The 13,045-nt window shown below is 40.1% G+C and overlaps 1 protein-coding gene across 7 annotated transcripts in view; it reads right to left on the bottom strand.

The window, feature by feature from the left end:
• Positions 1-13,045, bottom strand: part of CDC42BPB (CDC42 binding protein kinase beta) — a 97,075-nt gene that overhangs the window by 55,629 nt on the left and 28,401 nt on the right. For 6 of the 7 annotated variants that reach the window (XR_014228773.1, XM_082317653.1, XM_082317654.1 and 3 more), the window contains exon 2: positions 11,360-11,451. The exons of the other annotated variant lie outside the window; for it this stretch is intronic. Coding sequence is in view for 5 of the 6 variants with exons in the window: in XM_082317653.1 (XP_082173779.1) it covers positions 11,360-11,451 (92 nt within the window). In the remaining variant the exon portion in view is untranslated. The remainder of the gene's footprint in view (positions 1-11,359; positions 11,452-13,045) is intronic. 7 annotated transcript variants of the gene reach the window in all.

The raw sequence follows: 13,045 nt of genomic DNA, 5'->3' as shown, positions 1-13,045 counted from the left end.
AGCTTTCATTGCTTTTAACAGAGCTCTAAATAGCAGTGGGAAAAGTAACAGGAATCACATCAACTCGCCTCTTCGGGTTGCTTAAAAACTCTTATCTGTAAGGGATTCAGGAGCTGCAGCAACACTAAGAAGACGCTAACTATAAAACAAGGGTGGAATAATGCGTCAGGCAGAGCAACACTACACAAAGTCAGAAGTCCTGAGGAGGCAAGAGGGAAATATAATACCTCCCTGCACCTTACCAGTAAAGAAGCTCCAGATGAGGAGCAGGGGGACGACTGCTCCTCCAGTAACACAAGAAGGGATATTCACATTTAGACAGACACCTGACTGCAGATGCATACCTAAGCCTCCCACCCCTCAGTGTGTGAAGCTCCACTCACCAGGTCACGTAACGGATGAACACCACCTAGTACACACCTGCACACAGAGTCATGTAATGGAAACATATCTTAAGAAAAGGACTAGCAGGTACCTATCCCAGGAAAGACGTGGGAATCTGACCCTAAACACTGCTGGGAAAGACACAGCATGAAGAAGCAGCTTCTGTAAGCTACGTAGAACATCCCCAGCTACATTATATCCCAGTGTCTCCTGGCCTACAAACACCTCCTGCAGCCACTGCTCATGCTGCAGGGGAAAGAGGAAGAAGATGAGAACATCTCATCTGAACACACGAGGTTCTTTGGGACATATGAAACTGTTCAACACAGACCTTCAGTAATGGCCTAAAACATTTAGCTTTGTTCCTGTTCTCCTCATGGCCTTGCAGTTAAAAGCCATTGTAACAACCTCTCTGCATACACTTAATTGAATTATTTGCCTGATACAGTTGAAGGCACACTGTAAGTCAAACTGCACATTAAAAGCTTCGGGAAACTGCAAGATGCTGATGTCACCTGCTCTACACTTTAAACTCTGTTCCACACAGAACATGACGACTCGGGAAATACCCCCATCTCCACTGAAGGGACGGACCAAACTGAGCATGGTAACAGTAGTTCTGGGGCACAAGCAATTTGCAAGCATATCTCTGCGAGCCCTGAAGTAGCAACCTTCAGATTTCATTACACCACAACACTAGAATTGCTCAGCCATTTAACTACAAATATAGTGCACAAATCAGAACCCAGATATGCATCTACTGCACTTTATCTAAGGCCATCACTGTCTGAAAGCACTGCAGGCTGACAGAAGTTTGAAGCGTGCTCAGCTGCTGAGGAGTGATGTGAGCCTGGCATCCTGGAGGACATGCACAGCCCAGGAGCTGTGCAAACCTTAGAACAGAAAGTGGTGAATGAGAACAGGCCTGGACAAAGGAGAAAAAACAACAACAACAACAAAAAAAAAAAAAAAAAAGAAAAAAAAAAAAAAAGAAAAAGGAAGCCAAATCTGTAGGACCTATTTAGGAATTCCCCAGTTGCTATCTATATTAGTGCTATTTATTTTGAACTGAAAGGACTGCTTAAAAAAAGCCCAATTTAAACTTTCTGGAGGAAGAGTATTTTCTCTGTGGAAGAAAAAGTGGAATGAATAAAAGGAAAGTTGACTCATATTTTCACAATAAGTGGTTACCAAGTTATGGCACCAGTAAACACACTGCTGCTTTAGTTTTAAGGGGGACAGCGGGTCAGCTTCTTGTGCCAGCAGAAAAATTGATGTAACCATACAGCAAAATAGGTAATTCCCCAAGAATTTTATCTCTATAAGAAACCTGAGAGGTGCAGAAGATGCCTCACAGAAGCAACAGAACTTTGGCCTGACTGAACCCTGACTCCTCAACCCATTCTAATCGTTAGTTTGTTGGGTTTTTTTTAAGAAAACAAACAAACAGACATGTAAAACCCAAACCTCATTGATGCCTGAACTGAACCAGGGAATCACAAACTAAATTATCCCTTGATAAACTCAGTACTATTATAAGCAAGAATATCGTTGCAATACTGTGAAAAATCCTACAGGCTTGTTCCATAAAACACTTCGGCTTTTCCTTGAGTTAGCTTTCTTTTACTTTCTTCATCAGGTGGCAGTATTTCTAAGTTTACATTCATCATATAATGCTTTGGCTGCTTCTGAGATACTGTGGTGTAGTTGTTTTTTCTTACTTTTGCATTAATTCCTCTTTCTCTGGCATACCTCAAATTCAATTACAATAACCACACCGGCCACTTTGCAAGATCAAACAGAAACCTCTTGTATTGCAATTGTGCAAACCATGCAAGATGTCAGGTTTTAAATATGAGGGCTTCTATACTACACACCAATCCACCACATCTACTAATGTAAGAAAAAATACTCAGTTGGTGTTCAGAGGTATTCCAAAGGACGCAGATTTGTACACTGCTGCAAATGCCTACTTTAAGAACAAAAGCATTGCTTCTATCTTCAAAGTTTAAAAGTCTACTGGCTGAACAAATGCTTGTGTTATGTACAGACTGCAAAAGACCAGGATTTAATTTTGATGCTCACTCTTCATTTCCAAGGCTATTACAACTTACACTGTAATAGAAGTTAAAAAAAAAAAAGTATGCTAAGGATAATGAAAGGAAAAAAGGCACAAGCAGAGGTATAATAACCTAAAATATTCCAGGCCTGGAAGAGATAACGGCTACGATAGGCATACAAAACTGAATGTTGCGGAGAAGATGAACAGAGAACAATTATTTGCTGTTTCTCATAACACAGAAATTGAAAAGCATCAAATAAAATAAAAAGGTAGTGAGATCAAGGAAGTATTACTGTCACACAACAGTTTTGGAACTCAGCCACAGGCTGCTGTGGACACCTAAGTATTTGGAAAGTATTTAAGTACGTGCTTAATACCCAAGTAACACACGTAGCAGAAGTCTCAGAGACTACTGACCACTGAGTTACAGCTGTGGTTAGGGAGTCCCTGAACCCTCAGCCACTGGAAGCTGGGAGGGTTCAGCTCTGCTCTGGCCTTGGACTTCTCCTACACCTCTCTCGCTGGCCAAAGGGATGCAATGTGGGCTAACTAATCCACGCACCTTTGACCCAGAACAACTACCTTTGATACCTGCATCAAATTAAGAAAATTAAAACTAGGTTTTAAGACCTAGATTCTCCTGGAAGGGAGAATCCAGGGTTCTGAATACTCAACAATCACAGAGTGGTTTGGTAGAGAGATTTAGGTGATTCTGGTTTACCAAGTCTTAAAACACTGATAAGGAAAAATTGCAGATGCAGGGGTTCTGCCGCCACTGCAGCCCCCTTCCAGGCAAGCCCCTATGGGTCGAAGCTGTCGCCAGCTGGTTCGATTACTGTCACTGTGACTCGTCGTGCTCAAGATTCACGGCAACAGGGACACTGCAATAAAGATCAAGTATGTTTCCTCAGGGACCTCAGAAAGCCTAACGAATCCTCATGCCTACACTTCAACCAACTTAAGACATATTTATGTCAAAAAAATGTATGAGAACTGGGGCTACAGCATAAGTGAGTGCCCGCTTGTGGTAACTACACGCCACAACACCCTATCAGATTTGTATTACTTCTGACATCCATTTTCTTCAGGACTTTTTGCCTCAAAGTTCTGTTTCGCTTCTGCTGCAGTAAAATAAAAATGGAACCAATATAGCTAAAACAACATTTTTAGACTTTGGCAAGAGCTAGTATTTTGCTTCTTGAATTGTTTTACAGAAGTATTTTGCTGCCTTTTCATCTTCAAAAGCCACTTGATATTGACATTTAGGGTTGCAATGTGCAAAGCCAGCCTACGCCAAGTTCCACCTTTCCTCATGCCCCGATGAAATCTGCACGGTGGGAATCTGAGCCAAATCAGCCTCTACAAACAGGACACAACTTCCCACCAGTGTACTTTGCCCCTTGAGTGACATGATCAACATCAGTAAGCAGTATCAAGTTACAAATTTTCTTTCATGTAAATGATAAGCACGGCTTAAGAAAGTGCAGAAATCATTTAAATGCAAGACTAGATTTCCAGAAAACAATTAAGATAGTTAACAAAAAGACTTTCTACTGAAAAGTTTGTAAGTTCTTTGGTGTTCAACCTCTTGGAAACCATGCTGGCATTAGTTTCGAAGCAAAGATAAAAAAGCCATCTAACACACTATTCATGCTTGTGGCACGTTTAACTTTCAGGTAAAACTTATCCTCAAGGACTGGACTTTCCAGGGCAAGGTGAAACTCAAATGCAAAAAAGTTCTCAGCTGAAAAGAAGAACAGCACCCATGTATAGGTGATAATCCTCGTGCAATCAGCTCATAAGGATGGGTAGTTAAGAAAAAGGCAAACACTGGAATTCATAGGCAGATACACACGAACAGGGAGGGGTAAACATTACTGCCTTGTAGAAATACAAGCACACTGGAAACTCCACACACAGCCGCACCCCAGAGAAATAAACTTTATCTGGAGCAGGTGTGAAGGAGGACTATTGAGGTGATCAAGGAACTGAAGAGCCTCTCCTACTACCGTGGGAATAGAAAGAGATTTGCTTGTTCAAAACAAAAAAAAAAAGTCAAAAAGTGGATATGATTGCTACCTGCAGATAAAATTGGAAGGAAGGACATCAGTAATAAGGATGATAAAATATCTGCTTAGGCTAATGGGCAATGAAATTACATGGATAAAATCGTGTAAAATTACCATGAATTAACCTTTGGCAGGAACTTGGAATGGCTTTAGACATTTGAGCAGAGATTTCAGACAAGCCTTTCAACTGGGAGAAGAGACAAAATGTCATTTCAGATGTAAACAATTTATCCGTAATGTCTTATTACCAGATTCATAATTGAATATTACAGTCATTTCCCTCAGTTAAAGCTTGTATATGCCACTTTTACTCTACTGTTTCTGCCTCTCACTATTGATGCCTAGGACACTAGCTACTGAAAAAACACTGCAGGAACTGCTTTATCCTCATGATACTCTTGGATATGAAAAGTCTTTGATACATATAGCTCATTAGTTAACAGTTTTAATATTGCATCTTTGAGAAAAACTGGTCTGGACTGCTCTATCAGTTTTTTTATGTCTATTTTACATTTTTTTATGTCTATTTTAATGAACGTTGCTCATTCAAAATGAGCAACCAGAGCGTCTTTTGGTAGGGTTCATATACCATGGTGCACATTTCCAAAGCAAAATCATTTTTTTGAACACACGGTGTGAATCTTTGTGTCCTCCAAATAAGAAATGACTTACAAGTGCCAGCCAGAAAGGTTCTGCAAAAGAAGAATAAAGGCCCCGAATAACACCTAAGCTCTTCCTCAGCAATCGGGGAGATTGCAGAGACAAACGGCTGGTCTCGCAGCGGCACGACCATGAACTGTGCCTCTCCAGCTCATTGCGACCTGCCTGTCACCATAGTAACTTGGAGCTGCCATACAAACAGACAGGGAGCTGGGGAGGACTAAGATAGCAACCAGCCCTTTTGAAGCATTTTGCAAAACAAAGCAGCTTCTTTCTTCGTCCATTTCCACAGCAGAAAATAGCTTGCTTTGATATTTTTTTTCGTGAAGAGCAGACTGTGGAAAAGCAAAGCTAATTAAATATTTCTTCTGCATCGTGTTCTGAACGCTTTGCCTCTTTGAATAGCTGGATGAAAAGTGTCATACGTTGTGTGCCATACTTAGGAACTCTGTTCATCTACAGCGTAGGAAGGCACAGTCCCTGCTGGGTACCTAATACCCATCACCAAAGCTTCTGAATAGGTGAGACAGCCTTAACTGCGGTCTGCAGGCTCACTGTGCCCCAGGTTAATTTCTAGAAGTACATAAAAACGTAAAACTCGGTACCCTACGGCTGCAATTACAAGGCAGAGAAGGCACAAACAGCTCTGCATCGCATTGCCAAGCACGACGGTCTGCAGGAAGCTTAGGTCTTGCGTATCCACTTTGAGACCCACTGCACCCTTAGCCAGTGTATCTCTCATTAGGAACCACATAATTTATCAGAAACTCATGGTACACAGAGGATCAGTCTTGTTCTCTCAACCACTACTTATTTTCTTCTGGAAACAGATTTTTACGTCTGTTGATTCCAGCTAAGACTCTGACTAAGCATTCTGAGTTGAGGTGACACGTCCTATTACTAAACACTACACAGATCAAGTCTGTACACAACAGCATTTATATGAAAAGGTATTTCTAATCCATCCAGAGCAATAATACTTAGGTGGGGCACATTAAGAGTTTTAGTTATTTTTGTGCTAAGCAAGACCAAGCAGTTCCACCCTTCCGCTGCAACCACAGTAAGCGTTGCTCATTCAAGAAATCCTTGCTAACAAACAAGGGAAGGAAAACAATTGTTTCAGTCCCATGCTGCCAAATTTACAGGAGGTGTCAGCCACATTATACAATCCAAGTTCTCAAACAACGTACATCTTGACACGGTTCTTCCTTCAACAACTGCTCTTCACTGAAATGCATTAATCTACAGCAGTGTGCCTCTATGGTCCTTTGCACAAAATGAGGAAAAGTGATCTTAAAGACTTACCAGTATATTACTAAGAGGTCAGATAAGGCTTGCAAAGGAGCAAGTGCAAGTATTTAGAGCCAGACAGTCCCCACACACAGGATCCTCCTCCCATCCCTCTCACCATACCATAGCACTAGTACTCCCAGTTCCCTTGGCATGCAAACACCAAGCACACAGAAGGCACTTCGTAGGCTGGCATAAGTTTCTCAGGTAGGCACAATCCCACCAAGCACAGGTTCTCAGAACATTATTTCCTTTCAAATAATGGTCCACAGTGTTTCTAGACAGAAGGAGTAGTCAGGTACATGCAAACTTCAAGCCACAGGTGGGTTTGGGCTTTTTGTTTTGATGTGGTTTTTTAACGGTCTAAAAGCTGGAGGAGTTTTCTATTCTGTGCTCATATTCTTTAAAGCTTCTCCTAAAGAATGTGTATTTTCACTAGTTAATAAAAAACTTCAGCCTACACAACATACTCATTCTTGTCTACAGACTTCTACATTAATTTTATTAATAGAAACCTGAATTAAGATTAGAGAAAACCATTTTAGTTCTGATTTCAGGGGGCTTTTTAATTATTATTAGTTTTATTCCTCATGGAGGTTGCCCCTCTGCACATGAGCTATCTGCCTAGATGACCCGCAAAACAGAAAGACTGAAAGTAGCATTGGGGCACTCCCGAAAATGTTCCACCCAGCTGGGTATACACCCAGGTGAATACACCCTAGGAGATGGGGAAGAGCCACAAGTAGTTTATCTTCTTACAGCTAGCATTTCAATTTATATGCTATTTTAACTGTCACGCACTCAAAGAAAATGTCAAACTTTTCTTCATAACTATGAAACTTGAAAAAATTAAATTATGTTCTCAAGCCAGTGACTCCAGGAGTCAGATCCTTCAATGTTGTCATAAAGGACATTCAGCTTACCCTGCATGCAAAGTAGCCAGCTTAGTTTATGAGAAAAGAAGAACTGCATGTTTTGGCAGGTGGCTAGAGAAGAAATCTCTAGGTTCTGGGCTAGGCTATTTCTGTCCTAGCATAATAATGAGAACTTTAAGAAACATTTTTTTCTCTCTCTTTCTCAGATCTCCCATGCTATAGGAACTTTCACTCAGGTGGTTTTGGATGACCAGTTGGGTTTTGTTCTCATATTGCTGGAAAAAGTGTAAAGAACTAGGTTGAGTTCTGCTGGTTTGAAAAGGAGAAAAAGAAAAAGGCACTGACATGCCAGTACAAATATGTACTGGTGATTATATCAACCTGCCTTAAATTAGATACTGATTTTGCAGTTGTGTTCACAGGGACAAGCTCACATGTGGTGTCAGTCCTCTCTCCGGTCAAAGACCATGTTTCCTTGGCTTACATGTTGTGTGGCAAAAATTGACCACTGATCCTAACTAATACCTTAAACAAAATAAAGGCACAATATTAGTTATCTTTCTTCAAAGCTACCGATTTATGCAAAAGTTCTTTGGTACGACTAAAGCCCCTGGCATTCTCCGGAAAGTGCAAAGTAGCCAAACTGAGAAGAATGGAATGTAGTTTTCAACCTTTTGAAGTCTGGCTTGTTTAGCTGTTCAGTGTTTAAACTACTTAATTCTAATAGGAATATGTTTAGTTTGATTCTAAGTAATTTCTTTATGCATGCTAACAAATACTTTATAGGTATTTTTACAATTTATTTCTAGCAGAGAGTTGTGGGTTTTTTTGTTAAACAAGAACTAATGAATAACCTTAAAACCACTAGAAACCTATCGAGTAATTTCTAACATAGTTCCTATGTATGTATGAACATACTATGGAAAAATTACTTGCAGCTCCCCTACTCAGTTTTTTTGAAGTGTTGCTTTATACAAGTCAGATGCCACAAGTCCCTCAAGAAACTAGATTTTATTTTCTCATTATGGAATGCCAACTTTTATATAATTACTATTTTATAATGCCTGTAATATTTGGCAGTTATAGCAGTGTAGTATACGCAAAGATCAAAGGATTCATTCACAAGCAAAAAGCATGAAATATTCTCTGGCAAGTGGGATTAAAGTATAATGAACTCAAAATCAATGATTCCTGCATAATTTAAACTGATGAAAAAGTTTCAAGCTGCTACAACTATAAACTAAAACTTTTATAATTAAAAAATGAACAAGACAACGTGATATTGACAGATAACTAACACCACTGACTTTGTGAGCATTCACAGCTCTAACAGAAGGATGAAATTAAGAACTTTCTCAATTCATTCTGTGAAATTTCATTTCCACTGGGGGGGGTGGGACATACGAATTGCTTTAGTTAAGTTTCATGCTTTTTCAAGTGAAAGAATATGAAAGACATTGTTGATTCAGGCACTCCAGACACTATTAATATAAGTTTCCACCCAGAATTTGTATCTTCTATACACCTTAAGACTCTTGATCCAAAGCTAAGAAAGGTCATCCTAAACCCCCTAGCAAGCATAAACTAAAGTCTCTTGAAGTTCATATAAATACTTCATCTGCTGTTGTACTGAGATTTCCAGTTGGTCAATTCCTTAAGTGGAGAAGAGCATCTTTTTGAAAAAGAACAGAGCACATACTATGGAAAACAGCCCTCCCTGTGTGAAGGCATTCCCAACACTGACTCCATCTGCAAGTCGCTATAAAGGGTTCCCTTGACCTGAAACCATTTTTGATAGCTATAGCATTCACAAGTCTAGTTCTGAAAAGATCCAGAAACCACTTTTAATCCCACCAAAAGACAAACTGCCAAAACACTTATCTAAAATTCTTTAGATATCAGTGGTCACAGCCACTATAGCAAGTAATTTGGCACAGCAAGACCGGAACAACAGATGAAAGTAGCCCGTGCTGAGCCTTCCCATCTATACTGTATGCGGTTCAGGAATTTTGCTTCAGACTGTATCTACCCTGGTCTCCTGGACCAAACGTGCTTTGAAGCTGTTAGGAGAGTCAAACCCAGTGAGTGATTCTTAGGTACTGCTTGGGGCCAGAAGCACAGTTGGTGCACACCTGGAATGGAGGTTCTGGTTTAGTTTCCTCCAAAAGAAATCTAGCTCATGCATAGCAAAATCATTCTGCAATAAGTGGGGAAACTCTCTTCAAAACTGTGCTACTGCTTTGAATCAAAACCCTAACAGAGAGGTAGAGAGTTACCTACCGCTGTCTGGTTCTCTAGGCCTTTCATCTACTTGTAAACCTCTCTGCTCATACCTCTCTTCTGGACTTAATTTCTAGCTTTCAGCCCTTCCTTAGACTTACCGAATTTTTTCCCATTTCTGCTTTTTCCTGCCAAACTCTTTGCAGTAACTTTTCTCTCTAAAAGCCATATCCAAATAATACATGCCAGCTAAAAACAAACACTCAAGTGAAACGACCAACTGATTTTCATGCAGTACTTCCACTACCCTAACACCTCCTTTTTTGTAACAAATGTTGCAACTCATCAAGTTCAACATCCACTAGAAAGTGAACTTCTGTCTTACAGGTCAAGATGTTACTATTTATCTGGACATTCTACTTAAAATGCTCAAGTTTCCTTCAGCAGCTATGCTCACGATGATTACACATGAACTACATGTTACCTCATCACATCATTAGATGATGGTACAGATGAAAAGATGTTCTTGAAACACTAATTTCTGTCTTAGGTGCCCACTTTTCTCAAAAGCAGTCTCTGAAGTAGCTTAAAATTATGTGGATATGAAGCTATTACTTCACCCGCTACCACTGTGGGTAGGGTACTACCCACTACTATGCACTGCATATGCACATGGAAACCTCATCGCTGACCCTGGGTTGAGTAGGACCCTGGCATTTTTCTAGCTTAGTTTCTTGTCTGCCTGCAATACCTCTGTCTCTCAATCAAATCCTATGTGAAAGAGTTTGACGTGTCCAGGGCACACCATGCTTGGAAGGAAAGCCCTGCGTGGCATGCAGTCCTGCTGTTGGTGGAGACAACAGGAGATGAAGATAAGGAATCCTAGCCTTAGCCACCGGCAGCAGAAGTTGTAACCAAGTGCTAATGGGCTGAAGTGAGCTTTTGACTTCAGCATGGCACTAGTTAAAAGAAGCTTCCTGAAAGAAATCTAAGCGTTTTTTTACTTCTAGAAATTCTCTAGTTAATAACCTCTTTTGCTGACAGCTATGGTTTTAGTTACACATACTTAAATGCTGAAAGAGTTGTCTTTGAGGTTCTCCAGAAGTCTCAGGTATCCTACTGGAGGGGACATGCTCATGAATGCTTTTGCCAGTGGCAAGCCCTATCAGACTTGATGAGACCTTCATCAAGCGTATTAAGAAATAAAGCTTCAGTCCAGGGTCCCAGGACTGGCGAGTCCTCAAAACACAAGGCGTTCCTATCATCTCAGCATGATTCAACTTGCTGTCCAAAAAACAGATCCAGCAGCCTTTGATCTTCAAAGATGACAGGGAACAGCCTTTGAGGCAGCCAAATGCGTCTTTCTGCATTACCAGATTGCTACAGAGACAGGCAGATGGGTGGAGCAGCCTCCGCGTTCCTACCATAGAAGCAGCCCAGTTCTGTGTTAAATTATAGCAGCACAGAAGAGTACATATGGCAAGTGGGAGAAGAGGTCCCAAATTCAGCTGTGCAGCTGCTAGGTGGGACCACCCTGTTCATACACACATGGAAGAGACACTTGTTTTGCTACACTGAAGTCAGAATGAGCCAGTCACAGAAATGGCAGAACCGGACACTAAACACCCTGCTTCAAAGGGACCTTTCACTAGTACCTAGCTACATCTCATATTTGGAAATATTTTAACACATCTGTGTGAATCTTGTCTTTAGGACAAATACAGATCAACTGTAGCAAGAAATCAGATGCACAAACGATGAAAGTTACATTACTACAACTGACAGTAAAAATCTCTTACCTCACCAAATGCACCTCTTCCAATCACTTTTATAATTTCAAAGTCATCTCGATGGAGTTGCATTTCCTTTACCAATTTTGTAAATGGTCTTGCTGTTTAAGAAAAAAAAAAAAATTATGAAGAGAAATATTGTAAACCAAAATAATCCATAATCCAGAGGTCAAAAGTACTTGTTGCATACAAAGTGCAGTAGTAGTTTTTCAACTACTATTACAACTACAGAAGGAAAAAATATTAATTACATTATTTAATTAACACTTAGGATTTTTTAAAAAGTTCAATCCTATGATTGGTTCTGCCTTGCTGCCAGTGAGTAAAGAGCAAAGCAGTCTTCCAGAAGGATTCCCCCTTCCCCCCTTCTTTAGGGTTTTGTGACTCAGTGAAGGACCGTGTAAAAGGGAGAGACCTGATTCATCATTGGTAAACCCTAGAGAAAATCTGTCCTATCCTTCAGCCTCTAGAATAATTCTCTTCTTAAGCAGAGTTCAGCTTTACTTTTTATTACTTCAGTTAGTACCAGCTAAAGCTTTAACAACCCACTCGCAAGAGATAGCTGTCTCTACTCAATAGCAATGCAATAATTTTCTACAAGATCTGTGGCTAATTTAAGATTTCTACTTTGAACTATCTTTTCAGTTAAACAACATTCACTAGATCTCAGTTAGACCAAGTATTGAAGGGCTGCAGCCTAAAAGATGTCCAGCAATTAACTAACCTACACTTACTTTGTACTGGTGGTCCCACTGGATTCAAGACATTTCTCAAAATATCTGGTTGATAAATTCCACTGTACCTGTACATCCCATCAATTTTCTCCTCCCCAGTTCCCATTCAGAATATTTTATTTATTTCTAGCATATCACAAGATGAGGATTACTATTCAGATACAACACTTATTACAATTCACTACTCTGATTATTAACCAAATCAATAAGGAAAAACAGTGGTGCAAGCTGAACAGCACAAGAGCAAGTATAGCGTCTACAAAGCAGCAGCTTAAACTTCTAACTAATGACAAAAAAGATTGCTCTTCTTCACCTCATCACAAACACTATTAGACTAAAAAGACTGAAGCTTTTAAACACATGTATTTTTCCCATTTGCAACTGAATAAAACATCACAGAACTACTACTTGTAATTCAGCACAGACTCCCGTTTTACCTCACCTTACATTATGATTAAGCTAATGAATTATAAGCCAAACAGAATTCCTACAAGAGGGTCACTGCCTTGATGATGTATTTCAGATGCTAACACAAACAAACCAAACCTTACAAACACAGAAGACACAGAAGTCTGAACTGGAGTTTACAGAATTCAGTATGAAGTCTAACCAAGAAAGCCTGAAAACCTCTCAGCAAAAATTCATATAACAGCCAACAAAATGAAGAAATAGCTGTAGTGAAGAATAGTCATGCTGCTTCTTTGTACCTAGGAGAGGTGTTACTGAGAAGGTTTCCCCCACAAGTAATACCCCTTTCACTGAATGCTTCTTGTCTATCCAAAGCACAAAATTTAAGAATGAGACTCGTAGATTTTCTGCTAGATTCCCTATTTCAGCTGGGCAGAAGAAATGCCTACCACGGTCTCCCCCCCCACAAGGCCATTGAGACTATCATCCCCAAACCCCAAATTGTTTCTAACAAACTTAACCAGCAACACCAACTCAAATCAGTTAGAGACCT

Source organism: Platalea leucorodia (genome assembly GCF_965183815.1).
Source record: "Platalea leucorodia genome assembly, chromosome: 7".
In the NCBI taxonomy this organism is placed as follows: domain Eukaryota; kingdom Metazoa; phylum Chordata; class Aves; order Pelecaniformes; family Threskiornithidae; genus Platalea; species Platalea leucorodia.
Note: the sequence above shows the minus strand (reverse complement) of the source record. Positions and strands in the feature narration are given on the sequence as shown.